This window comes from Phoenix dactylifera, chromosome 3, assembly GCF_051530095.1.
Source record: "Phoenix dactylifera cultivar Ajwa chromosome 3, Ajwa_hap1_PhDact_Kaust_v1.1, whole genome shotgun sequence".
Taxonomy (NCBI): domain Eukaryota; kingdom Viridiplantae; phylum Streptophyta; class Magnoliopsida; order Arecales; family Arecaceae; genus Phoenix; species Phoenix dactylifera.
This window is the reverse complement of record NC_143192.1, coordinates 1461700-1488578: the sequence shown is the minus strand read 5'-3', so window position 1 is coordinate 1488578 and position 26879 is coordinate 1461700. Positions and strand designations below refer to the sequence as shown.

At 35.6% G+C, this 26879-nt stretch overlaps 2 protein-coding genes across 22 annotated transcripts; one reads left to right on the top strand and one right to left on the bottom strand.

The window, feature by feature from the left end:
* Positions 1-1040: 1040 nt before the first annotated feature.
* LOC103714518 (uncharacterized) lies at positions 1041-10122 on the bottom strand. Of its 21 annotated transcripts, XR_015976011.2 has the most exons (7): positions 9782-10106; positions 9631-9672; positions 9088-9258; positions 4240-5579; positions 3776-3839; positions 3014-3103; positions 1041-2927 (listed from the first exon to the last, which is right to left on the bottom strand). XR_015976011.2 is itself a non-coding variant. In XM_008801790.6 (5 exons), exons 1-5 carry the CDS (start codon positions 10004-10006, stop codon positions 3096-3098), a joined length of 510 nt encoding a protein of 169 aa, XP_008800012.1. In that variant the 5' UTR covers positions 10007-10121; the 3' UTR covers positions 1041-3095. The 21 variants fall into 21 exon arrangements, 3 of the variants coding, with proteins under 3 accessions (XP_008800012.1, XP_026663245.1, XP_017700086.1); XR_003387052.4 differs by lacking the exon at positions 4240-5579 and having other exon boundaries at positions 9782-10121; XR_015976013.2 differs by having other exon boundaries at positions 1041-3839; positions 4240-4848; positions 5303-5579; positions 9782-10110.
* Positions 10123-14492: 4370 nt separating this feature from the next.
* DUR3 (urea-proton symporter DEGRADATION OF UREA 3 (DUR3)) lies at positions 14493-23303 on the top strand. The gene is made up of 9 exons (XM_008801787.6): positions 14493-14872; positions 17607-17714; positions 17796-17891; positions 17981-18063; positions 18152-18372; positions 19287-19549; positions 19999-20237; positions 21762-22411; positions 22792-23303. Exons 1-9 carry the CDS (start codon positions 14603-14605, stop codon positions 23103-23105), a joined length of 2244 nt encoding a protein of 747 aa, XP_008800009.2. The 5' UTR covers positions 14493-14602; the 3' UTR covers positions 23106-23303.
* Positions 23304-26879: the final 3576 nt, after the last annotated feature.

The following is a 26879-nucleotide window of genomic DNA, read 5'->3' as shown; positions in this document are numbered from 1 at the left end:
AAACCTCTTAGGGAGGTTTCTCCTCTTGGCTGTGTTACACTCTCTGAGATCCAAAATCCTGCTCTACGACCAACCATAGGATGCCATCTAAAATCCTGTCATTAGAAGATTCTACTATTATGTTATTCCCTAATGTCCCAAACAGACATTTAATTATTTGCCAAAGTTGAGCAGCCATAGCAGAACTGTTTGAGCAGCTTCACACTAGTCATGATGATATAAAAACGTTTGGCAAACATCAGGGCCAGAGAACAAACCTATCATCATCATTGTTTCAGTACATTGAATCCCACAGTCATTCACATGCCAAATGTGCATTTGCTCCTCTCATTTTTTTCCAATAAGAGTGGTTCTTAAAGGTCATCCTCAAGTATAAAACAGTAATTGAAACTGAACAGCTCTAGGGATACCTTAGCTGTTTGCACCGCTCCTGTAAATCCATCCCATTTGTTCATGCACACTGTCATACATGGGTCAATCAGGATATCTCTGGAGATAAAAGTTGATCTGGAAGAAATTTCTACATATTATAATAAAGTAATCCTCTGTTCATAAAGCAATACCCTGAGAAGCTCAATTTCTTTTCTTAAGAACTGACCAGTCAGGCGCACAACCCACAATTCTCTCATCAAAGATAGCTTCATGATCCTGATTGGCTTGACCCTTCCTTTGATTTTCCCTATTTTTTTCTTATTTTTTTGGGAGAAAGCAGAGGGATACCACCACACAGATTTGAATCTGGGGCATTTCCTTGCATCGAGAGGAAGCCAACAACCAGTTGAGCCAAGTCTGATGGGGGAATGGCTTGATCTGTCATAGCACAGGATGAATACTGGCTTTACCAGGGTTGCTAATGCTGTTCGCAAGAATCGATGGCAAAGGATTCATGAAGCCAACCTCAAAAGCAACTCAGTAAATTAACCTAGAACTGAGTTTCTCCTCAAAGGGCCATCTCAAGCACCCACATAATTTAATTGCTAGTGTCTTTTGTTCAGAATATGAATGAAAATATTTTGCTCTAATTTGTTCCATTCTTTTGGTTTTCTTCCCTACATTCAGTGTGGAAGGCGCTTAGGGAGCAAAATTGTGATTTTTTTGTCGCATATAGTGTAAGATTGAAGTTGATCGAACAGATCACCAAATTCAATGAGTTGCTTGAGCACCAACGAAAATTAATGATGGCAAATGCTTCACAGCCTTCATTTCCAGTTGCTCCAAATCATCATGCGATCCACCCTATGTCAGGCAAGTTTCCTCAGCTCTTCCATATTAGCTGGTGTTTTACCCGGCCTGTGAATTTAACAATCGATCTTGCAAGGTACTTTTCTTCCTCATAGACATCCCTTTATTCGAGGTGGCTTGATCTGCTCTTCAAATCAAATAAGAATATTTTTGGGAAGCAAAAAATAATGTTTTGGGCTGATTGGTTGACTCTTTTGCTGTTACAAATCATATCATAAAGTTTCAAGAACAAGGATAAAATATTTTGATTATTTCACCAGTGCAACATTTTTTTGGTGCATGAAACTCATGAAAGAAGTCTTTAAGAAATCACTGATACATGACTATTTTGTTTCTTCATCTATCACTTACTAACATAATTATTTCTACTGCAGATATGTTTCAGAATGCAGCTAATCATTTTGGCATGGGGTTTCCTCTCCCACAGAACAACTCAATGCCTATAGCTGGGCAGCCTTATTTGGATCCAATTGGAAGTGGATTATCTAGTAGCCATCATGGAGTTTATGGAATCCCAGCAATGAACAATGCTTACCTCAATGCAACGAATTACATGAATGGGTAAGAAAATTCTGTCAAAAATCCTATTCTAGGCATTGTCTCCCGAACAGAAGTTCTAAATTTCATGTAAGATATGTTTAAGCAATAACTTTACCATACAAATTATAGACCATGAAATAAGTTCAAAAAACAATTTGGAAAATAAAGCATCAAACATTTCATTTGATATCCATCATGATAAGGAATCTAACTAAATATGAAAACAGATTTGAGGTAACTATTCTACCTATTAGCAGGGATTGTCTGGTTTAAATGTTTTGGTAGAGTAACTATCTCTAAGCCTTACCCTATCGGCTAGTTTGGTTACATACTTATGGGGTAACTACTCTACCTATTAGCAGGGATTGCCTGGTTCAAATGTTTTGGTAGAGTAACTATCTCTGAACCTTACCAATATTACCTGTTAGTTTTGTTAAATACATTACCCCATGATTCAAAAGCACAACCTAAGTAAATGGCAGAAATAATGTTGCATTATTAAGATTCCTGCAGAAACTGTAATAGTATAATCTGCTTATTTTTTTAATCTCTCTTTGAAACAGTTACACCCCTAGTTCATGACATAATCACATCCATCAATCACCATACACTGTAACACACTACTCTTCCAAGCTAGCCTTACCAGATCCCTGTAGACCATTAAATTCATGAGCCTTGCAACAAAAGCGCCCCCCCCCCCCTCCTCTCCTCTCCTTTAGGGGAAGTCTTTGATTAAACTGAAATTTGACTTCTTGAACCATGGAAAGAACTTATAGACAATTAAAGCAGATTAGATGCAATGAAGCAAACTTGGATATTTATGCCACCTTCACTTCAGGTAAATAATTCTACAAGTTGTTTCTATTATATGAAGCAAGAACACATGCTTTTAAGGATGTTAATGACTACAGCCGGTTCACATACTTATACAACTTCATAAATTTTGTTAGAAGATATACATAGTATTCATAAATTGTGGATAGTCTATTCCTGAGAAAGCTAAAAATCTCCTTTATTCTATTTTTGGCATAACAGCGCCACTCAGGCAGCCATTTTAGATATGGCCCCAAGCCCTGTACCTGTTCCCAATATAACCATGGGTCCTGTTCCAACGGCATCTACTTGGAGCTTTCCTGCAAATCCATCTGGCATGCCAAGCATCCACACATCAAGTAACCAAGCAGCCATGTATAACCAAGCAGCCATGTATAATCAAGCATATGCTACTGACTTGCAACCAAGAACAGAGGGTGGGCCTGAGAATCCTATGGTGACCAGCATGTCATTTGGCGAGCTCCCCGGAAATTTAAGCATTACAGATCTGCAAGGCCTCATTGATGATCAGAATTTCTATCTCTGAGTAAGGGGCATATTACTGTATACTGGGCAAACTATAGTTTGACCCTTCAAATCCCAAATAAGATACTTTGTTTCTGTAAGTTCCCAAAATATTTCAGCTTGGAAGAACCGATGGCTAGATCAACAATATCGTATCATAACTTAAAATTTCCTAGTCCCAAATGCCCTTAGATATTTAAGTAATCTTTGTTTACCGAATAAAAAAGAAACCATATATTTATGAGGTTTCTTTTACTTGTGGTAAACTATTTTTCTCCAAATAAGTTAGTGTTAAGATTTTAAGGCATTTTATTCACCATAAGAATATTTCTAACTCCAAAGCCAACAAAATGGATCTCTTTCTTATTTATGATATCTCGACTCCATGAAATTGGATCCGATATTCTTGGGTTGTTTATTTTTGAGAGTCGTAGTTAGAACAAGATTTCACATTGGTTTCATTTGAGATATGAAGTCATAATTAAGTTCTACAAAAATTTCTGAATAAGATATAAACAGAAGGCTTAATTTGAATATGATGTTCTAAATTCATCTTTAAAAGGAATAGACTGAAAATTACTATATATTTACAATATCAAGCAAAAAGACAAATAAGGGAATCCTTTCCTTAGGAGGCTGAGGATTCAAATTTTACCCTGTAGAGAGATGTTAAAATTAGGAATATGTGCCCCAATGTAACCATAAGAATTAAGGATGATCTGCCAAGAAAACAGAAAATAACATATTCAGAAGAAATACTCAACAATATGTCAACCTTATATTGCAGATCTAGCTCAGAGGGGTAAAGATTTTGGAGTTATTCAAAGAAGCAATTTATGGTTAACTAGGAAAAGATTGGATTGACCTTTCATATAAAGCAACTTCATTTATTGGATGACTGGAAGCAGTTTCTTGCATAAAGAATCATTATGCATCTCTTGGATGGTGAAGGAAATCATGCATTATATATTCATAAATGTTCAATTTTAAATAATGAGTTAGCGTATTATCAAAATTCAGGCATTAGGAGAGACAAAAGTTCAAGCCTTAATACAATCTCTTAGAAGTGTTGTTTAGAGATAAATTGACTAAATTCATATGATGGCAAGATAAAAATACCTCAGTCCAACTTGGACAATATAGCCTAATGAATGCCTGCATACAAAAGGCTGTCACATGCTCTCTGGTATTATCGAGCACAAGTTTCAAATGAGACATCTATATCTACAAATACATAATAGTAATGATGGTTACAGATATGTTTACAACTGACAAGAAATATATAAATCCACCATTTTGCTCCTCAATTCAGTCTTGAAAGTAACAGTACCTTGTAATAAGTCTGGTTTCTTACAATGCATACTGATGGAAGCAGCAGTGCAATACCTTAGCCTTCATAACAGTGGAAGTAATGATTTAAAAAAGCCATCTGCTTGAAAGATATGTAGAGCAGATTGTAATTAAGTCCCTTATCAAATGTTTGATTGCCTATGAAAGTGTTCTCCAAAACTGAAAGTTCGTCAAAATTGCAGCCTTCTCCCTTCTTTCTAAAACAGCTGTTAACTTTTTCAACTCAGACATGCTACCATCCAGACTAAAAACTGGATCGACTTACTTCAACTACCTCAGTGTGCTTTTTTTGCTGGTTCTCCTAAGTGATAAATTCAATAGATTTTTTTTTCCTTCTTTTCCTTTAAGTATCTTCTCCATGATCAACCATCTAAGGTCCTTGAAAAGTTTAACTTGAGGTCAGCTGATGCAGAATATTACTAATTCACAACAGGTTTAGCAGTCACAGAATGCAATATATTTTCACCCAGGATTTTTAATATTTTTTTGTCTTTGAAGCTGCAAGCATATAATACTTATAGGAAAGCAAACTTGTAAGAGATGGTATGCTGTTTATAACTTTGTGGGTCACCTAAATATCAATGAACACAACAATTTCACTGAATTGTTTCATCGTCCAGGGTGAAGCATGACTGATGCCCTAATTTTGCAAATATAAAATTTGATATCCAGTTGCATTATGTTGGCTTATATATCACCTAGCAGTTGGTCTAAACATAGCATCATAAGGATACAATTACTGCAGTGTAATAAAGGGGATGATTTAAAAAAGATGTACACACTTCTTGCCCAAACATGTGATTTCTGTTGCGAGAATAGGTAGGAACTGCACCTGGATTTCAGCATTAGCAGTCTCTCGGTGCTCTTTTGATGCGTAGTGTCTTAGTTGTCTATTTTCCCCATTTTGAGAGTATCAGCAGACCAACAACCATGAGGCAGGTTGCAGCTACAATGCCCACCACAAGGGAAAAGGCATAGATTTGACTCGGAAAATTAAAGTACTTCTGTATCCTCTTTAATCCTTTATCAATGACTGGTGCCAATGCAGCTGCCCCAGCAACTCGAAATGGTCTTGTAACATTGTTTCCAGTCCACATTATGATCACTATCTATTAAATTGTACAAACTATCAAAAGAGTCAATAACCCAAAACAAGTATTGTAGAGGTAATAACCATCTTTTAGTAGCCAAACTGAAGGACAGTTGAAACCAAAGTAAGCATTTATATCATACAATAGTGTCCAACAGATTAGGGATTGAGACTTCACTTCGAATGGGTGCATGTGGATCAGACAGACTAAGACAGAGAACTATGTTCTTGATGTATGAACTTCCATGCTGTTGCTTGGCGATGATTTAGTTGTTTATTGGGGTGGTCCTTCTTTATTCTTTAGGTGCCTGGTCTCTCTCAGCTTGCAGATTTAAACTGCACAATCCGAGCTTATACTGCAGGCTGTTTTTTGTTTCTTAATAGAAACAAAGTGGATTTTCACCTTTCCTTTTAAAATAAAGGGAAAAAAAGGAAGAAAAGGGTAATGATTGCTCTGAAGCCGGATTAAGATCTTCATGCTCATTGACTGGTTTTGCTTAATGAGAGATCAGGGAGTGTTTTACAGATTCTTTGCTAATAGTTATACTATGCTCCATGAAACAAAAAAGATCAAATATTTTGCATAAGAAAACAGGTTCTTGTCACAATTTGGTGAATGTTATGCTGAAAATTGTTTTGCTAGTATTCACAACAAAGGAAAAGGGATTTCTCGTTGATTTCCCACATCTGAATCTTGTCAATGCAGAATCAATGATCTTGAAGGCCAAACCCTCTTATATCTCATCTGCTTTGTAATACATCAAGTACATAACCTCCTTTTTTTTGTGAAAGTGACTAAATCACCTTAAATCATGATGGGAATGTCAATATAATTTGAGCTGTGATATCATGCCAACTTCTTGTGCTTATTCATTGAATCAAATCCATCCAGGAGGGAAGGTAACCAGATTTTCTTGACATTTAGCAACCTTGAATTGATTCAACAAAGTTGACTATATCCCCACATTGAAATTTATCTCTTTATGGGACATATAAGTTTGTAAAGTCTTATAAATGCCTTCCATAGAAAAAAGCGTTTATAAATGCCTTCAACGGTGGAAAATTTTGTGAATTTGGAGAAGGCATCACTTGTTTTATCTCTAGATGGGCCGTACAAGTTTGTAAGGTCTTATAAATGAATCTAATAGCCGAAAATTTTGGGAATTTGCTGAAGACATCAGTTATAATTTTGGACATCACGCCTCTCTACAATCCATTGCATACAAATGTGGTTGGATTCAAATCAGATGAAGTTGTATATTAGACGTAATTTAGTAAATTAAATAAGATTATATAGGATAGCTAATCATGAATAAGCAAGATATGACAAAATAAATCTTACAAGATCTGGAAATATTAAATAATTTTGGAGTACCAAACAGTTGGATATGGGAAATACAACATCAACTAGAAAATGTATTTACATTTAGAAAATGATAACATTATATTGGACCTGCTAAGACAATAGCAGCATACAAGATATTTATGTTATTGCATTGGTGAAAATAAAACTTGCATTCCTCACTATAAGTCATACGTTTACTCTGTTATATAACCTGAAATGCACTGCCTTTATACCATACTTCTTGTCTGTCTGCCCCATAAATGGTTATATACGAACAAAGCTCTCACTTAGTATTCAGTATGCCTCCAACCACATACAAACTCCTCGCTTTTAACACTAAAAATAGAATTTTAAATAAGGACTTTCTTTAAGCATAAAGCCTTCTAAATAAAAATTAGAAAATGAAAGAACACCATATTTTCAACTTGTATTCACATACAATTTCACTCCCATCAAATTATATATAAAGTTTAACATTCAAATCAGATTTCTCACTAAAACTTTGATACATATTGGAGTGTAGGTAAATTTTACATGTTTTAGTGTTTAAAGGTAATAAATAGTCGAGGTCCATATGCATGTATTGGAAAGATCGTGCTTAAAAGAAGTCATATATATGAACAAAAGAAACAAGGTTGTCAAACCTGGCAGGCAAAATTTCTTGCACAAATATTTATGCAAAGGACTAGCTTGAAAACAACAAGATTCTTATAAAGACAAGAAACTTTAGAGAAGAAATAAGACACATGGAAAAAAGCAAGGCCTGCATGTTAATGGACTTAAGCAACAAAGCACAAGTACTAAAATAATATAAAATTTATACTTTAAATGTTCTTAAAGTGGCTATGAAGCTTTAAAAGTATAGAATTCCACTAGAAAAGTGGAAAGTTTTAGTGAACTTATTTTCTAAAGTAGCATTTCAAGAAAGAACTTGATTATAAGATTTGTGCTGCATAGATGAACAGTGTTCATAATTAGCCTTTCATAAGTGCTAATGGATCGAGCACTTCAGCTAATGCATATGAAAGGTCCCTAAAAAAGTTTTATGAAAATAATGTTACAAACTAAATGGTTGCCAAGGACATAATAGATGCCCTTGATGTTGCTATAAAATGAAAGATGAATGAGGAAAAAAAAGTGGCTAGCAAGAATAGTAGTAAATAGAGAGAGGACAAAACCTATCGATTGAGGCAGGCCCTAAGGTGCTGTTTTCAGAGAAAGATTCCCCACCCCACCCCGGTGCTGTTTTCAGAGAAAGATTCCCCACCCCCCCCCCCCCCCCCAACCCACCCCACCCCAATAACCACCAAAAAAATAAAAAGAGTACAATTTGCTTGACGTCTTTCTCTCATGCTACATTGATCCTTCCATAAATTGTGGATGCAATAGGTGGAACTCAAACCCGAACAATACTGCAATAGTCACCCAGAATTCAGCTTGAAGAGATTATTAGTGAGTTTTAGAGAAAAGAAGGCTAAGATCTTTAATTGAAAATTCCAAAGAGATAAGCATATTTATAGAGCAAAGCTCCTACAAGCATTCACTCATTTAGGTCATTAAGAAATAACTAGCCTTTAATGGAATAAACTAGTAGATTAAGCCAATCAGGTCATCATGCAAATATGGTAATCTCACAGGAGCAAAATAGGTAAAAACCATGTGATAAAACCAGGTCAAATATCATTAAATAGATGTGCTTAAAATTATAAAAGATGCTCCCATGTGGTGGCACCTCAAAAATCAAAATTTCTAAGACATCTATAGAAATCTTAAAATATATCAAAGTCAAGAAGGGTTTCTAATGAGTGCGGTTGCTAAATTGAAAGTTGATAACTATGACAGAAGGAAGTGACTTCTGCATACTTATAAAATGGCAATTATGAAAATCATATTGCATGATTAACGTTAATATTACGAGGAGACATCTCAAAAGTTATACAGCTGCCTCAGCATCGAAACACATGAAAAACAACACCCAAGCTAAATATGGAAGACAGGTTGAGGACTCCAATCAATAATGCATCCATATTTCTTGACCATAAATTATCAAAATTATCGATGTCGTAACATATGATGTAAGTTTGCAACACATCTATTTAGTCTACATCCGTGAATTAACAACCAATGCAAGTTATAGAACAATTCAAAATAAAAAACGAGTATGAGTAATAAATTAGCCTACCCCTAAGAGGGCCTGGAGATTGGCTGCTGGGTTCTTCCCAGTACTTTTCTCATAACCAAGAAAGGCAAGAATAAAGAAGGTCGTGTAGGTCACTCCATCAAAGAGACCATAAGCTAGAACAGCTGCGAGCCCCAGCTTCGCCACTCTTGATCTCATTTCTCCTGTATACATCTGATCATATGCATAAAATAGTAAATCCAAAATGCTACAAACATCCTTATAAGTACAAAATTAAAGACTATGGATGGTAAATAGCTATTCAAAAAAATCAAAATTGACGGGTTATTCTTACAGAAGAAAAAAAGAAGTCTATCTTTTTATCCACTGTTATCAGAAAGCATTGCTTTCCTTTTCATATGCATGAACTACTAAATCTAAAAAAAATCGAATAATCCTTATAAATACATATCAAAGTACATGGCAAGAAAATCACGACCTAAAACAATAGGAAGAGCATTCAATATCCATCTTCAAAATTATATTTTTTAATCTGAACTTTGGAAAATGAGAAGAAGAAAAAAAGAACTTTACATAAAAGCTTACCATCCACTTCGTCCAAAAGTTATTGCTCGAGTTCGATTTATCCTAGATTTGGACAGAAAGAACCAAAACTTAGACACTAAACTAAGCGCCCAAATCTTTCAAAATCGTTACTTAAATAGCAAGAAGAAAATTATAAAGAAGAATGAAGAACCTGGGCGTTTTGATTCTCGGTGCCAAACTGTTCCCCCGCGGCTTGGTCGGAGGAGCACCGAAGGGTGATCCAACGGTGTCGGATGGAAGGGAGTAGCCGATGAAAGGTGGAAATTCTCCCGGGAGCATGGGTTCTCGGCCTCGGGGAAGCGAAAGATGGGAGCCTTTGGTTAGTGGAGGCTAGGGTTTTGGCGCAAGGGTAGAGAAGAGTGGCGACGTTCGACATCTCGGAGAGGGAAGAGGGGCGGTGGCTTCATCCATGTCGCTTTAGAAGAGAGAAGGTTAAAAACAAGGTTTTTTTTTTTGTGAACTTTTTACCTCTCTCCAGCTATCATCTCCAAATTTTATAGGCTCTGAAGGGCGTGTTCAAAACCTTGTTTATCATCCAAAACTTAGTTATGGTAAGTTTTTATGTTGATTTTATTCCAATATCGGCTTCATTTGGATTTGGATTAAGTTATGGTAGCAATCATAATCCAGGATAATCAAGCCTTTAATCCTAATCTTTACATATCAATGTAATAGCTATGAAGATGATTTTTGATTTTCTAATGAAGGAGGAAAATTTAAAAGTTTTATCTTTTCTTTTGGGCAACTGAAAACTTATAAATCGACGAACTAAAAAAGAAGCAAATATTAAAAATCTATTTCGATATTTCTACAAAAATATCCTGCAGGAATCAGGTCCATTGGCCTGCCCAGCCGCATCTTCTAAGAGTCGTCTAAGTCCTAGCCTAAATTCCAATCTATGAGCCTAAAGAATTGCAACAGAAAAAGAAAAAAAAAAAAGACTGATGAAGGTCTTTTTCTTCTTTTTATAAAATTTAGATTGAGAGGTGTTGAGTTGATATGAGTCATGCTTAAATAGCTAGCCCAATCTATGAATCCAGTAGAAAATTCAGTCCAATCCTGTTGAATTACCAAAATAAGTTTTCAAACTTTCTCCAATTTCATAAGGTAATAGCTTCAAATCTAAGTAGTGACATCCCTCCTGTACAACTACAAGAGAAAAGATAATGCTACAAAATGAAGAAAATAAATAAAATAACAATGCTATATACTAGAATATCAAAGAGCTATCCTGTTTGATCATTTCAATAATTTTGGACCTTAGAAATGATCTCCATTTGATTAATGTTTTGAATGTCAAAAAAATGGAAAGGTGTCAATCTGTGTAGATTCTATTGTCTAAATGTCAAATACATCATCTCCTAATATAAATTTTTAATTAGATTTTTTTTATCTCTCATTATATTTCTATTTATAAATTAAAAATTGATAAAATTATGATGAAAACTTGAACAAATGGTAGGACCAGAAAATCAGCGAACCAGCCCCTGCAATTCATAACCTCTTGTTTGCTTTAATGTATCTTGACCACCAAGACAACATTACATGTTTATCTCTTGATCAACTGAAACTAATTTTTTTAAAAAGTACCAAATTTCCTTTTTATTCAGCAACTAATTAAAATATATATATATTTAATAAAATATTAATCTAAAACATGAAAAATCGAGAGCAGTGATTTTATTAAAGTACATCATGTATGACTATTTAGAAGTATTTCATTCCTTTATAGATGACTATTCACGATATGGCTATATCTACTTACTGTTTGATAAAGCAAAGGCACTTGGAGTCTTTAAAATTTTCAAGGCATCAGCAGAAATAAAACTTGATAAAAAGATCAAAGTCACAATGTCAAACAAAGATGGTGAAGATTATAGCAGGTTAAACAAACAAATATATTGACTATATCTGACGTTCAACAATGCAATTACTTCACCTGGTTTCTTGGAGAATATAATTGATCATTTTATATACTTTAAGGTTAGTGGGAGTTTATTTGTATTTTTAAGTTGATGACGTCTTATATGCCAGTAGTAATTTGGGATAAGCAATTTCTCCTATCATTTTTGATATGAAGGATATTGATAAAGCCTCTTATATCATTGGCATAGAGATTCACAAGACAAAATTCGGTTGTCTCAAAAAGACCTCTATTGTAAATATGCTAGAGACATGCAATATGGAAATTTGCAAGCCCAATTATCCCTATTACCAAGGCGGGTTAACTAATTAAATTATTGTCTCGGAGAAAGGAGTTTGAAAGGGAACACGTGCAATGATATCTTTATCCCTCTTAGAATAATATATGCTCAAGTTTGCACTAGCTTATGTTGGTAGGTTATGAGCGAAATTTTAGAGTGACCTAGGCTTAGATCACTAGAAAGCTACGAAAAAGTCTTTATGGTATCTTCAAGAAATCCAAGACTACATTTTTATACATAGTCAATTTGATCTTTTGAAAGTGGTTCAATATACGAATTCTGATTTCACAGGATGCCCTTATAGTAGGAAGTGAACATCTTGCATTATCTCTCAGAAAAATTTCAAACCTTTATCCAAAATAATCATTTCAATGTATCATCACCAAAGAAAATTCCAGCTCCCAACTCAAACCATAACAATGCCACATCCTGCTATTACAAGATTACAGTTACAAATAGGCTCAGCCTCCTGCTAAAGAGCTCACAACAAAATAAAGAGAATCCATAATCTGTCTAATCAAACAAACAGGAAAAATAGAATACCAGAACAGAGTCAATCTCTAAGAAGTTGCCTCAGTATTAAAGGGCTAAGCAGAGTTAGAAGGGATTGGTGGTTCTCCAAGAATCTCCCTTCATAGATGTTTCCCTAGCTGAAGAATGTTTGGAGGGCCTTCTGTATAAAAGTGTTCATGGAAGAGCTTTATTCAAGAAAAATACTGGAGTTTCATTCGAGCCAAATGTGCCAACAAATTGCCAGTGCAAGTTGGTCCCCTGTCCTTAAGTCTCAGATATCTCTTAGCCAGCCTCTTATCTTGAGTTGAGTTTTCAAGTTAAATCACAAGATTTTTGCAAAGGAACATTTAACCAAGAGATGATTAATGGTTTCAGCATCTCATCTGTGTTAAGTTTATTTTTCAACACCAACAACATAAACATCTTGATTTTTTTCTGGTGTAGCTGCCTTCCAAATAGTTTTATAAAATGGTCATAGAATCCCTCCTCTATTGATGAATTTGTAGAAGAAGCTTACCGAGAAATTACCATTGCTGAAGAGCTTCCACATCGGCACATCCACTACTCTGGAAGGTCTGATTGGCTCCAACATTTGTACAAAGTTATTGTATTGAAGATGCTCGAGTCTAGTCAAAGGGCTGAAAAATTTGGTACACCACTTCTGTATTTTCCAGTTCCATAAAGAGGCAACTGATGCATTGTTCTTTGCAGTTTTTTTGTTCAATTCTTCAAAGAGGGAGGCAAGAGGAGAAGGACCTAATCATGTATCTTCCCAAAATTTGATGTTATCTCCACTGCCCAACTTGAAGGAGGTGCAATTCCAAAAGGCCTTCAAATCAAAACTGATATCCCTTCACATAGGTGATACCTTCACTAGTGTCTTTCTTACTCTGATACCAAACCTTCTTCTTCTATAGTAAGCATTCTTCATTAGATGACTCCAAGGTGCCTCTTTAATAGTTTCCAAACTCACTCAGCTAGCAAGAAAAGGTTCAGATCATTGATGTTCTTGATGCTCAGACCTCCTCCTTTCTTGTCCATAAAAACATTGTTCCAATTTACAAGGCAATGGAAACTGCTGATACTTTCCTTTCCACAAGAAAAGCTCTCCTTAGCTGTTCGCTACCCAGTGAGGAAGCTTAAAAGCCAACATAAAACAGGAAGGTAAGGAGGCCAAAATAGAGTTAATTAATGTAAGTCTGCCTCTAAAGCTGAAGAGTTTACTCCTCCATGAAGCAAGTCTGATACTCATTGTCGCTATTAGCAGCATCCAGCACTCATAACAATGCCACATCAGACCTAGACATTCAACCACTAGAGTAACTCATGTTTTGTTTCCCTGCATCCAATCAACAAATTAAGCTTTTAATAAAACTCTATCAAGATCCAGTAAGTCTTCTCACTTGAAGGCTCCCCTGCATCTCCTTTCAAGTTCACACACCCCCCTACAATTTCATCAATAAAAAAGTTCAAAAAGTGTACCTCTTACTCATTAAAACAAACAATGCTTGACAACCTGATGAACGTCGACACACTGCTACAAGATATTCTTTGGAGTAGATTGTCAATTTAGATTCCACTTATACCTCATCAGACACTATCAAATATGGATACAAATATTAATTTAAAAATTCAAATCCATATTTGTTTTAAATGGATATGAATATAAATCGGATACGAAAAGTGTGGATACAAATGCAGATATAAATCAAATAATGTAATTTTATGGCCATAGAATCAAAAAGAATTACTAAATGAAAGATAAATTAAGCTCATAGCATGGCCATTTATTTTGTTTAAAAATTTATTAATGCTATATAAAATTAAATACAATTACAAATAGAATAGAGATATGGATTGGATGGTTATCTACCCATATCTATATCTATTAATTGGATGGTCAAATTTCTAAGTATATTCGGATAGATACTGGTAACTGATGTATGCCTCAAGCATTTACCCATCGCAGGCTGCAGACACGCTTACCATAAGTTCATTCCATGCTATGACAAAGCAGGCCGGAGCATACCAAAATAAGATAGATTACACTTAATCTGTACTCCCTGGCAATTCCCATTTCACCCACACAAGATTCCAAGCCCTCCAATCGCCATCTCCATATATTTCAACAAAGCGGCTGTGGAATCAATGCCACCAAACACAGAAGCCCCACCCTTGGATACTTTCAAAGTCCTTGACTTCCAGCTTTGCTGCACCCCAAGACTTGTGTGTGTAAACATATACATAGCACCAACATGTATTTCCTCTCACAGCTTCCGTCTTCCAACTTGCAAGTGGAATTAATTGGAGGAGGAGGGAAGGAGATCATACCTCCCATGGCTTCTTCTTCTTCTCCTGTTTGTCCTCCCTTCGGGTACTCGGCGAAGTACTACTCTTTGTCAAGCGATGGACAGTGCATGAGGCAAAGCAGCTTCTTTGAAGGACAAGCAGTCCTCAATCAAGGCGTTGGCTACTCCATCATCTTAGGTTTTGGAGCCTTCTTTGCTGTCTTCACTTCTTTCTTGGTATGTCTCTCAGTTCGCCTCCATATTATTTGATGAAGAGACTTTGGAGGTTTTTTTGGGGGAATATCCTCCTGTTTTATTGCCTCTTGGTCATGGAGCCCACCATGTCCCATAAAGAGCAAAAACAGTTGGCAGTCAAAGCATTCTTTTTATTTGCAACATGAGATTCTAAAGAGGGAGTGCATGAGCTTCACCAGAAAGAAGAAGTAGATTTTCACTTTATCATTGAGTGTTGTATAGGTTAGAATTTGGGTAATGTGGCATATGACTCACATTTGCACCCTTTAGCATATCCACAATTTTAGCTCATATACTTTGAAGTCTAATAATATTTGATCACATAAAGATGGAGAGCTTCCTATTAACATAGGAGAGTGGTGAATCCACTGTAACTTTAAGCTGTAGGATTTCCAATGCTTTTTTTTTTTAGGCCCCCTCATAGAAAGATGATATTTTATTAATCAAGAGGACATCCTTTCATGATATGTCAACAATGAAATCAAAGGAATCATCCAGTCAGTTTGTAAATCTTTAATAAACCTTCCATGCTTTGTCAATTTATGTGCTATGGTATTTCCCCATTTTTTGACATGAGTAGACATGGATGAAAGGTTTTTTGAGTAACTTAATCAAACCTACACCCAAGAAGTCCTTGTGTTAGAGTGTGTAGTGAATTCACAATGTCAATTGAGTCCTATGAATTTGGTCACAATCAAATAATTAATGTAAGATCCCTATCCTTGAGAAAGATTCGAAATGTATTTTTCTGATTCAGTTTGTAAATATGGTATGACAGGCAGTTTAGTTATCCATCTTTAAGTTCTGAAGACCTATATATCAAACTGAGGAGTATCATTTGCATGATGTCCCACTACTTGGGGAGAAGCATGTCTGTAGTGTTTAGCGCACTTTAGATGCTCGCAACGTGCTCGTGAAAAATACAGACTGAAATTCATTTCATATTTTTGATTGAATTTAATTGAATTGTGGAAATCTTCAATTCATCTATTGAGGTCTATTCACCAATTTTCAGCATTCAAAGCCATGGCTTAGATGTTTGTCTGTGCTGCTTATGAAGTGAACAGCAATATTTTTTTTGTTTTGATTAGTAAGAAAGTAGTTACACCACTCTCTAGAAAGTAGTTTTCTTCAGTGACATATGAACCAACCTCAGCTCATTGCTCAAGCAGCATATCATCCCATCAACCATTGTTATGATTTATGAGGATCACCATTGCTTAAGTCCTCTTCTGTGAGTTGGTCGGAGGAAATAAAGAAGGCTTGCATGAGAGGGAGATCCCTCCAAGATTCATCTATATTCTTGTCAAACTAAAATAAACTGCATTTTATATCCTGACCTCGGAAATCCTATTTTCCCTTATAGGAAGAGGAGGGAATATAATTGATGAAGTTGACTTAAAACCTCCCATTTGGAGTGCCTAGCTTGCTACTTTAGAAAATATGAGTCTCCTTTTGTTGAGAAAATCAAATTGTCTTCATGTTGACAAACAACTTGATCCTAATGTGACCTAATTCTTTTTATATTTACAGTCAACCCTTGTCACCTTTCTATGACATTAATACACTGAATCTTGGTTTTGATATAGAAGTAAAACTTTGAAAAATGATAGTTTAAAGTAGGTGTGGCAAGCACAAACATCGCTGCTTTTTTAAAAAAAAAAAATACAACAATTCTTAAAGACTACATAGACTTAAATAATTCTTTACAAAAAGTTCATACATCATCATACATCACATATTTAGGAGCCTCAGACTCTTTATAGCCTGATTGTGTTCTTATCTTGTCTACATGACATTTACAGATTGTGGCATGCCCCTCTTTCCAACATACACCACTACTGTGCTATGCTTCCGTATTAACATGCGCCCTATACATGCAAGAAACAACGCTTTTTGGTCTGTTTCACAGCTACAAACCAATGCTCTTGCATTTATACAACTTTCTTTTTGCAGACAAGTTGAAGCATTCCAATTCCTAAACACAGAAATTATGAAAGACTAGGATGAGTGTTTCTAGGTATATTTATCTTTTGTTCTGCTATGTTTCTAAAAGAATGTCTGACCTAATAGTTTTTGATATACTTATCAAGAAGTTTCCTGTTTTCAGCAAAATGAATCAGAATTGTTTGAGCTTTTTCCCTGGAAGATGTTTGATTGCATAGATAAACAAGTTCCATGGCAACCATGCCAAGAGACTTATGAAGTCTGAATGTCAGAGAGCCTTAAAAATAAATCCTGATCTTTTTTTACCCGACTAACCTACCAGAAAGAATGTTGAAAATTTAAATCCTTTTGGTGGGAATCAGTTGGCCGTGTATGTGTATGCGGTGCCTGTTAAGATCCGGCTCACTCCACAAACAATTTACTCCTCCTGGGGAGCAAGAACTGTGTAGCTGAGAAACCTCCCTCCCCTTTTCCTCTCCTTGTGTCTTTCGGTTTGTCCTCCTTCGCATCCATGCCTCTCGCTCCTCAAGTTCCAAAATATATTTTCGAACACAGAGAAACAGAAGAAAAGAAAGAAAGAAAGAAAGAAAGAATAAATGACTGAAAATATATTTCCATTTTCCTAATTCCCAGCCTAAGTTCGAAAAGGAAGGTCCAAGTTCATGAATTATATTTTTCATAAGTTAATATTCTACGGGAAATGGAGACTTTTTCCAATGAGACATCTACAAAGATTTCATGACACATTGTGTATTGTTTAAACTACTAGGTGTGGCTAGAGAAGAGGTATGTTGGAGCCCGTCACACATCCGAGTGGTTCAACACTGCCGGCAGAAATGTTAAGACTGGTCTCATTGCCAGTGTCATCGTGTCACAGGTTATGAACCATTCCTCTGTTGTTATATGTGACTTTCTTTGATAAGTACCTCATAGATTTTTCTGAAACTTGGTGTTCAAGTGGACATGGGCTGCCACAATCTTGCAAAGCTCCAATGTTGCATGGGAGTATGGTGTCAGCGGTCCTTTCTGGTATGCAAGTGGTGCAACTATCCAGGTCAGTTTGATAGCTCTCTCAAATGTTAGACCCATGTAGTTAAGGCATTTTTAAGCCTCATCATAGACAAGATACATACCATTCTGCAGGTACTTTTGTTCGGCGTCATGGCCATTGAAATCAAAAGAAAAGCACCCCAAGCACATACTGTTTGCGAGATTGTAAGAGCGCGGTACGTTATGATGTATATAATTGCTCTGGTTAGAACTTAGAAGCTTACGGTGTCCTTTGGGGTGAAACTGTAGTTAATCTTGGTACAGATGGGGAACTGCTGCCCATGTTGTGTTTCTCATATTCTGCTTCATGACAAATATCATAGTGACTGCAATGCTCCTGCTCGGTGGCTCTGCAGTTGTAAATGCACTTACTGGTGTGAATATCTATGCTGCGAGCTTTCTGATCCCTCTTGGTGTGATAATCTATACATTAGCTGGAGGTTTGAAGGCCACCTTCTTGGCAAGTTACATACATTCAGTAATAGGTATGTAATGATGTATGTATTAGATCAAAAGTAAATTGAGGTTAATATAGATGTAGACATTATTTGCTCAATGCAGTTAATTCTGTGACTAGCTCCAAGTGCTGGCTTTTTTTTTTACTGCATGGGTAAAATGACTATGATCATCTCTGCTTTCTTTTAGTGTGAAAATCTGATTTGCGTTCCCATTGACCTCATTACAATGACAACTACTGCATTGATGGATGAAAAAGAAGAGTATAACATGGACTATATCTAGAAATTTTTGGTCATTAGAACCTAATAAAATCTAGCAATAAGATCTTAGCATCATCATCCTTTATGCACTTTAATAAGATTAGTCTACTTGAATGAACAATCTTGACTGATTGGGTAGGTGGAATGATGAGTTAAAATAACCAAAATTTCAAAGATGAGACTAGGAGGGATGTAGATATGGCAGTGGGAAGAATGAGATGCTTGCAATGATTTGTAATTCTGTATCATGATTTAGGTTCAGCATATTCAGAACAGAACAAATTTTGATATTATGTTCTCTTAAAAGTATTACGACATTTGATCTTAAAGAAAATCATTCTTGCTGTTAGTAAATGAACAACTGAGAAACGGATGGATTCCTATTTTGAAAAAGAAGTAGATGAAATGCCTGAAACATTGTTATGCTAGGTTAGGATGAAAGGCCTTAATGATCTTAGAAAATTGAGTGCGACTCCTTTGTGCTTCTTAACTCTAAGAACCTAAGACCTGAGAACAACAGTTGTTGGGAATTTGTAGGGCTATATATTTGTAAGAATACTTTATTTTGAGGAACTTCTTTGATTCTATAATTTCTTTGTGTATAACAAGAATATTGGGCATGTCATGCTGCATTTCTGATATTTCAGGCACCCTAACATTCGATCTCATATCTTGTGCAGTGCATATTGTTCTGGTGATATTTGTTTACTTGGTTTATACAACGAGTAGTGAACTTGGTAGCCCAAAAGTTATGTACAATCATCTCTTGGAGGTGGCCAGCAAATCAAGAATATGCCGAGATCCCATTTCACATGAAGGTCAAGCCTGTGGACCTGTAAGTGGGAATTACAAGGGTTCCTACTTGACCATGTTGAGTTCAGGTGGCCTTGTTTTCGGAATCATTAACATCATTGGAAACTTTGGCACTGTCTTTGTGGACAATGTAAGTTGTTATTGTATTTTTTTTCTATTCAGTACAGTTACATATTCACCACAACTCTTTTTATTACATTTTCATTCATGACAGCCTTTGGTTTTTTGGCATTTTGTTCTCTTATCCATGTTATTATTCTACTATTTTAAATTTTTGTTCCCTTTTACACCAAAAATTTCTTCATTTTTATAGTTTTATTATATTATCAGACTATTATCACAACTAGTTTGAGGGTTTGCCAGCGAATCACAAAATCTTGCTTAATCTTCTGCTGGAGCCTCATGTTGGATTGGGCTCCATAGATACCAAATATTGATGAAAAAGACCGGTCATTGTTGTGTTTTAAATTTTTAAGATTGTCGATGACTTGATGGTTTGAGATATGTGGTTTGTTGGGATTGGAATAATATTTTATACGATAGAATATGAAAATCTGACATTTATTTGTCATTGTGCAGGGATATTGGGTTAGCGCCATAGCTGCGAGGCCATCATCAACCCACAAGGGATACTTGTTGGGTGGGCTTGTCTGGTTTGCAGTACCGTTCTCTTTGGCAACATCATTAGGTCTGGGTGCACTTGCTCTTGATCTTCCATTAACTGCAACTGAGGCTGGCAAAGGCCTTGTTCCTCCAGCTACAGCAACAGCCTTGATGGGAAAAGGAGGATCTGTCCTGCTTCTCACCATGCTGTTTATGTAAGTTGCCTTTTATAACTTTTGTTTAGAATGCTTTTCACCTTTGAATTATATGATATCAGTGTATCCATTATCCATATCCTTAGTTATTTGTTGAATATGAATGCAGATAAAGATATTCATCGGATGCTGAACTTTGAATCTGTATTTGCTTAAACAGATATAAACACAGACTGAATATCAGCAATGCTGATATAAATGTGGATATCAATCGGATGGTATAGACCTTGTAATTAGGTTACTATTACACTCCAGTTTTGATAAATCAAGTATCCAAGCTTCTCATCTTTCTTTTATTATTTTTCTAAAGCAAACAAAAGATTGTACGAAGAACAAGAAAGAGATAACAGCATCCACTTAGTCATATGACTCTTATAGTGGATCCTAGTAAATCTGCGAAGTTATATGATTTGGGTTAAATAGATTACTTTAGAGGATGCAATCCACCAAAATAAAAATCTCACATATTGATACTTATACTCGTTACCCTTTGGAGTTTATGAGTTCTATATGAGTCAAAATTGGGCTGACTGGATTCGAGTACAGATAGAATATTTGTGTATTCATATCCACATCCTCTTTGCTTTGATGCATACGAACAAGGATATGGATGCTAAAAATTCTTTCTGTACCTGAATGGATTCAGATATGGAAACGGATCCATTACAGGTGGTACCCAGTTCAGTTTCACCCGACTCCATGTCTCAACGAAAATAAAAACATTACATTTTACCAAATTAAGTGTCAACTCTTTATCTTGTTCATAAGTATTAGCCTTCCTACATAATCACTGAACTGGTAGTGCAAACTCCCAGATAATGAATAACTTCATCAGAATGTTATATCCTTAAAATGTCTATGGCAACAAAAGGTAGTTGTCATTTCAACGTCAGAATCTTAATTACTAGTAACAAGGAAAGTTTACCTCCTGCTTGATGTGCCTCATGGCCTATCAAAAAAAAAGAGCATAGATTGCTGGCAAGATATGGAGTCAATCTAAGTATTCTGGGTGATCTTGTTGGTAATTCATAGTACATCAGAACGAGGATAGCTTAAAAAAATTTAAAAAGAAAGATGTATGGATTGGGGTTAACCTCCAAAGGCATTCTAATCGTCCAAAATAAGTTGCACTGGAGGAAGCTAAAACTCCCTACTATGTCCAACTGAATTGGTTGGACAGCTCACTTTGTGCTGCAGTAATTGCTTGTTCCATAGAGGAGATATTAGCCCCGCCACATTATAAAAATCCACACAAAATTTGTTGTGAATACTTGCTTTTGAGCATGGAGAGGTCTCGTACAATGAAAATGATGGAAATTGCAACTAGATCAACATAAGAGGTAAAAATAACCAAGGGTGTAACCACAAGACTTATGCCACAATATCTCATGGAATTTCTGAGGAATTAATTAAAAGGAAAAGTAGGAGGTAAAGTTGCATCCTTACTGCTATCAATGCTAGAGTGTGTTAGGTAATTGAAAATATTTATGCACCACTGACTTTGATGTTAATTGTTCATTGCAGGGCTGTGACTTCTGCTGGCTCTGCTGAACTAATTGCAGTCTCTTCTTTGTGCACGTATGATATCTACCGGACCTATATAAATCCAGATGCCACTGGCAAGCAGATTCTCAAAGTATCCAGGGGAGTTGTCCTTGGCTTTGGATGTTTAATGGGTGTTTTAGCTGTAATCTTGAACAAGGCTGGAGTTTCTCTTGGTTGGATGTATCTCGCCATGGGAGTAATGATAGGCTCAGCAGTCCTTCCCATAGCTTTCATGCTTCTGTGGAGAAAGGCAAATGCATTTGGTGCTATTCTTGGAACAATTACTGGCTGCATCCTGGGAATAATAACATGGTTAGCTGTAACAAGCATAGATTATGACCATGTTAATCTTGATACTACCGGTCGGAATGCCCCCATGCTTGCTGGAAACCTAGTATCTATATCGACAGGAGGATTTGTTCATGCAGTATGTAGTTTTCTGTGGCCCCAAAATTATAACTGGGAAACCACTAAGCAAATCACAACGGTCGAGAAGGTAAAGAGCCACTTGCTAGATGAAGAATTTAAGGAAGAAAAACTGTTGAGGGCAAAGGCTTGGATTATCAAGTGGGGTGTGGCTTTTACCGCTGTTATTGTGATACTGTGGCCAGTACTTTCACTTCCTGCTGGTAAAATTCAGTTACTTGGCTCTTCTGACGCTGTTAAATCCTAAAGTTTGCATTATATTAAAGGAACCATCTTGGCATAATTATTCACTATAAAGACCACTTTGTCAAAAATTGGTTACCACAATAATACTGTAATCTGGAGGAATTCTCAGAAAAATAGTCTTCCAATTTTCTTCAACGCATCAATTTAATATGTATTAACTCCCTGTTCAGATCATTCTATCTAAGTTTCTTGTCTATGAACCCTGCTAGGAAAATCAGAACTTAAGAAACATGTATTTGATGTAAAGTGGAAAATAAAGGATATCCATCGATGTAATAGGTAACTTAGATGGGTCACAATATCTTGTTTGTGTTAATAATATTCTCTCCTTGTACAGGAAAATTCAGTTTGGGCTACTTCACATTTTGGGCAGTCATTACAATAGCATGGGGTACTATCGCCTCCGCCGTGATCATCATCTTACCGGTAACAGAAAGCTGGCAAACGATCAAGAATGTCTGCATCGGAATGTTCACAAATGACATGCTCATGGAAAAGGTAGAGGAGATGAATTTCAGACTGCGTGCTATAATGGTCGCGATGCCTGAGGCTGAGCGAGCTTACCTGCTGGAGAAGGAGAAGGCAAAGAAACTTGAAGCATGGGATGAAACTGGCTCCAGTGTTCCAACAAGTGTGATGGTAGAACTATAAGCTGCCACTTGAAGTTATTTTGAAGTTTATGCTTGTGCTTGCTTGTGTTGCAGAAGTTGATCTGCTACATATAGCAGTGCTGAATTCCAAAAGTGTGAATTGCTTTTACTAGTTCCTATCTATGGTGTATAAATGTGAACTACCCTGGTGACTTCTAGTTCTAGCTATATAAAACTTCTAGCTCTAACTTTGTTGTTATATTTAGTCAGTGTTTACTTTGTGCTGTTACTTATTCATTGCATAATTTGTACATAGACCATGTACACTATGGATTCCAGGTACAATTCTGTTCTAGCACTAGACTTGATTGTTTGGTGGGGCTTGACTGCAAATAGGTTGGCTGGTTGGGTTGGGAGATTTGCTCGTCGATCCCATCCCTGCTTGCTTGCAGGTGTAAATGTGAGTGTGTAGATCAGATCCGATCTAGGCCAACCTTTGCACATCCTAGCAATTGAATCATGCCAATTTGAATTTTTTTGAGTCGAATGGAATCACCTAACTTCTGGTTGGGTGTGCTTGGGTTATGAGGAGGTCATATTCATTTGCAGTTGGAGCTAAAACTAGCTAGCATTGGACTTATATTATGTATGTGGTGGGATTCGATACATCCATTTTTAGCTTTTGATAGTTGACTTTTCATGTTGACTCCTCGGAACCTACTGTAAGAACGCATAGATTATTATTATTACAGCTTAGAATTATACACAATATCGCCTATTATAGTATGTACGATATTGGATATCACAAGCTGCGACATATTGCATACACAATCTTGGTATGATATCACTGCTGCCACATATTGTATGTACAATTTTGGTATAATATCTCAAATCAATCTCCAAAAATTATGGAATCTGATTATCATATTCAAAATTAATATTTGTATCAAATCAGAGGATTTTGTTATTGTATTATACTATATCCGATCCCTAGTATCTTTTCCATCATGAGATTTTATTGTTGTATTCTACTATATCTGGGGGGCTCAACTTGTATATAGAATACATTTGTGCCATGAACAAGGTTATTAAAATCTTATTTTAAATACAAATTTCTCAATTATTAGTGTTACAAACCGATCATATTTATCCCTGGTTGTTCTATATGGATTAAAACTGCATCAAATTGCAGTGAGCCATGTAAAATCAAGCTAAAATGCATTATTTGAATCGAGAATTTAATTATCCAGCTCGCAATTCTGGGATATTTTGCTAGTATTCTAACAGGATATCTACTCTCTTCATTTACACACATGGTTATTTTTCCTAGAAATATACTCAGAATGACCCCTTCCCACCATCTAGTCCTTTTTACTAGTGAGACATTTTATTTTACAAAGTGAATATATTATGCGCATCATTTTGTTTTACAATCCTAAGGCCCCCTTAAAAAAGAAAAGAAAAAAAAGGATCCTAAGGCAAATGCCTCCACTTACCAACTGATAAATAAATGTGATGTTTGTTATTAAAATGTCATAACAGTTGCTATTCTAACTTCAGATACTTCCCACTGTTATGAAATTTAAATAAAATTTGTTATTTGGCTGTTATAATATAGTGCTCCTTTATTTTTATGTGAATGGTGGGTTTAAAGGCAGGTTCTGTGGGCCATTTATCTGAGGCATTTTATATTTGGCTCCTGGTTGGGCTAGTAAGGTTCGAGTTAAATCAAATTGGGTTGGATTAAGTCAGAGAATCAAATTGGGTTGGATGAATGTAGCTTAATGAAAGAAACTAAACAATTTTGAATTTTTTATTCGGCAAAAAAGATTGCAAACGAGCGTACACTTGCTCTTTTCTCAAAAATCACAGGTCCTGCCATCATTAACAAAGTACAAAAAGCAAATAAATGTTAACCTCAAAAATACAGCCTTTTTGGATGCAGATATCATCAGCTGCCATGTTTAATTATTAAATAGAAAAAGAAATCTCTATTATGTGGCAGACTCCTTGGCAATTTTCTCAGCTTTGGCAATGACTTCCTCAATGCCTCCAACCATGTAAAATGATTGCTCAGGAAGGTCATCATATTTTTCATCCAAAACACCCTGTAAAATCATATAAAAATACATATCAACAGAAATCATATGCACTAATAATGCATCAGATGACAAAATCAATTTCAGAGAACAATCTGAGGCACTGATATTGTATTGAATGACAAATCCAATTTCACAGAGCACTAGAGCATGATACAAGACGCTTCACATGGCACAAATGGAACTTGAAGGAAGAGGAAAAATAGTTATTTTTCTCTAATCAATGATCTTTAATTTTCAAAAAGGAACTAATATAGAGAGCTTTTAAACCCCATCTTTGATCTTATCGACCCAATTAGTGTGTAGCTAGCTAAATTTTTCATAAATGACTAACTAATTGAGCTGTTCAAGTCATATTAATAAGTGAACAAAAATTACAAAATCAATATATTTTGGAAAGATTACTAACATAGAAACCATTAAAAAATGCTGTCCAATATAACAAATCATGTTGCACCAACAGGCACAGCTTGTGTTGGGCTTAAACTGAAGTAGGGCAACCATCCTGTTTGTTATTTGAGGTGGGCAGATATGAAAATGAGTTATACTTGGGTTCAAAATTCTAGTCGACCTTAAGTTAGATCTAGATACATGAGTTTAAAAAGACATAAAATCAGTCATATTTCATTTTTAGTCATGCCCGACATGATAAATGAAAAGATTTCTACTTTCTTATAATTGTTTTTGCAAATTAATCTACATTTTTTTATATTTACATATTAATCTTTGTATTTTAGTATATATGTATTCTAGTAAAGATTTTCTTTTGTACAGATTGATCTTCTGCTAGTTTTGCTTAATTGAACATTGGTTGCAGTGACAAAGAACAAAAATGTCGTATTCTTAATAGTGAGTGAAGCTGGAGCTTGGGCTCCTCTTTTATACTTCCACAGTTGGACCTCTTCTACCTAAGGAGCATAGGTTGCAAGGCCCCGGTCAAACGGCTAGATAATTCTGAACATTAGAATCAAAAATATCTGTAAGATATTAAATCAGCCCCATCACACGAATAACCGTAGAATATTTCCTTCTCAATTACTTAACCTAGAGGATGCATAAACAATAAGTGTCATGGATTAAAATGTAAATATGTGATGACTATTACGTAAATATAGAGGATATTAGGGATTAATCTGCAAGAAACACTTCAGATAATAAATTTAAATATTTCTCAAATTATATCCCATAATTATATAGATGCCTACAAAATAAATCATAATAAATTCAATAGTTGTATAGCCCTTACCAAAAGAATAGTATAGTAGCAAAAATTTCTTAAACCACAACACCACCACACTGTCTTTCACTGTTTTGCCTCACCCATTTAATCAACGAATCTCCAATCGGGAGCAGCACTTTTTCTCATACAGGGTATGATAATGATCTGCTAGAATGGACCACAAGCTCCACATAGTTCTATGGTGATTTCCTCTTTTGATGATATTAAATTCACTGCTAACTAACCTTTGTTAATTATCAGTTTCACCTAATATCTCAATTATTTATTGTTGATTAAAAATAAAATGTATTATAACACTTGCATCAATCATGTAAGGAGCTTGATTTCGAAAAAATCAAACTTCCAAGCCATGGAGATTGGTACTTTTTTTTCTTTCGAGAAAAGCAAAACAGTGTTATCTTATCATGGATATTATAGATTTCTATCTTTAAAAAAAAAATGTATCTTTATCATAGTGTCATACCATATGCATTAGGCTTCATATGAATATGGTGGG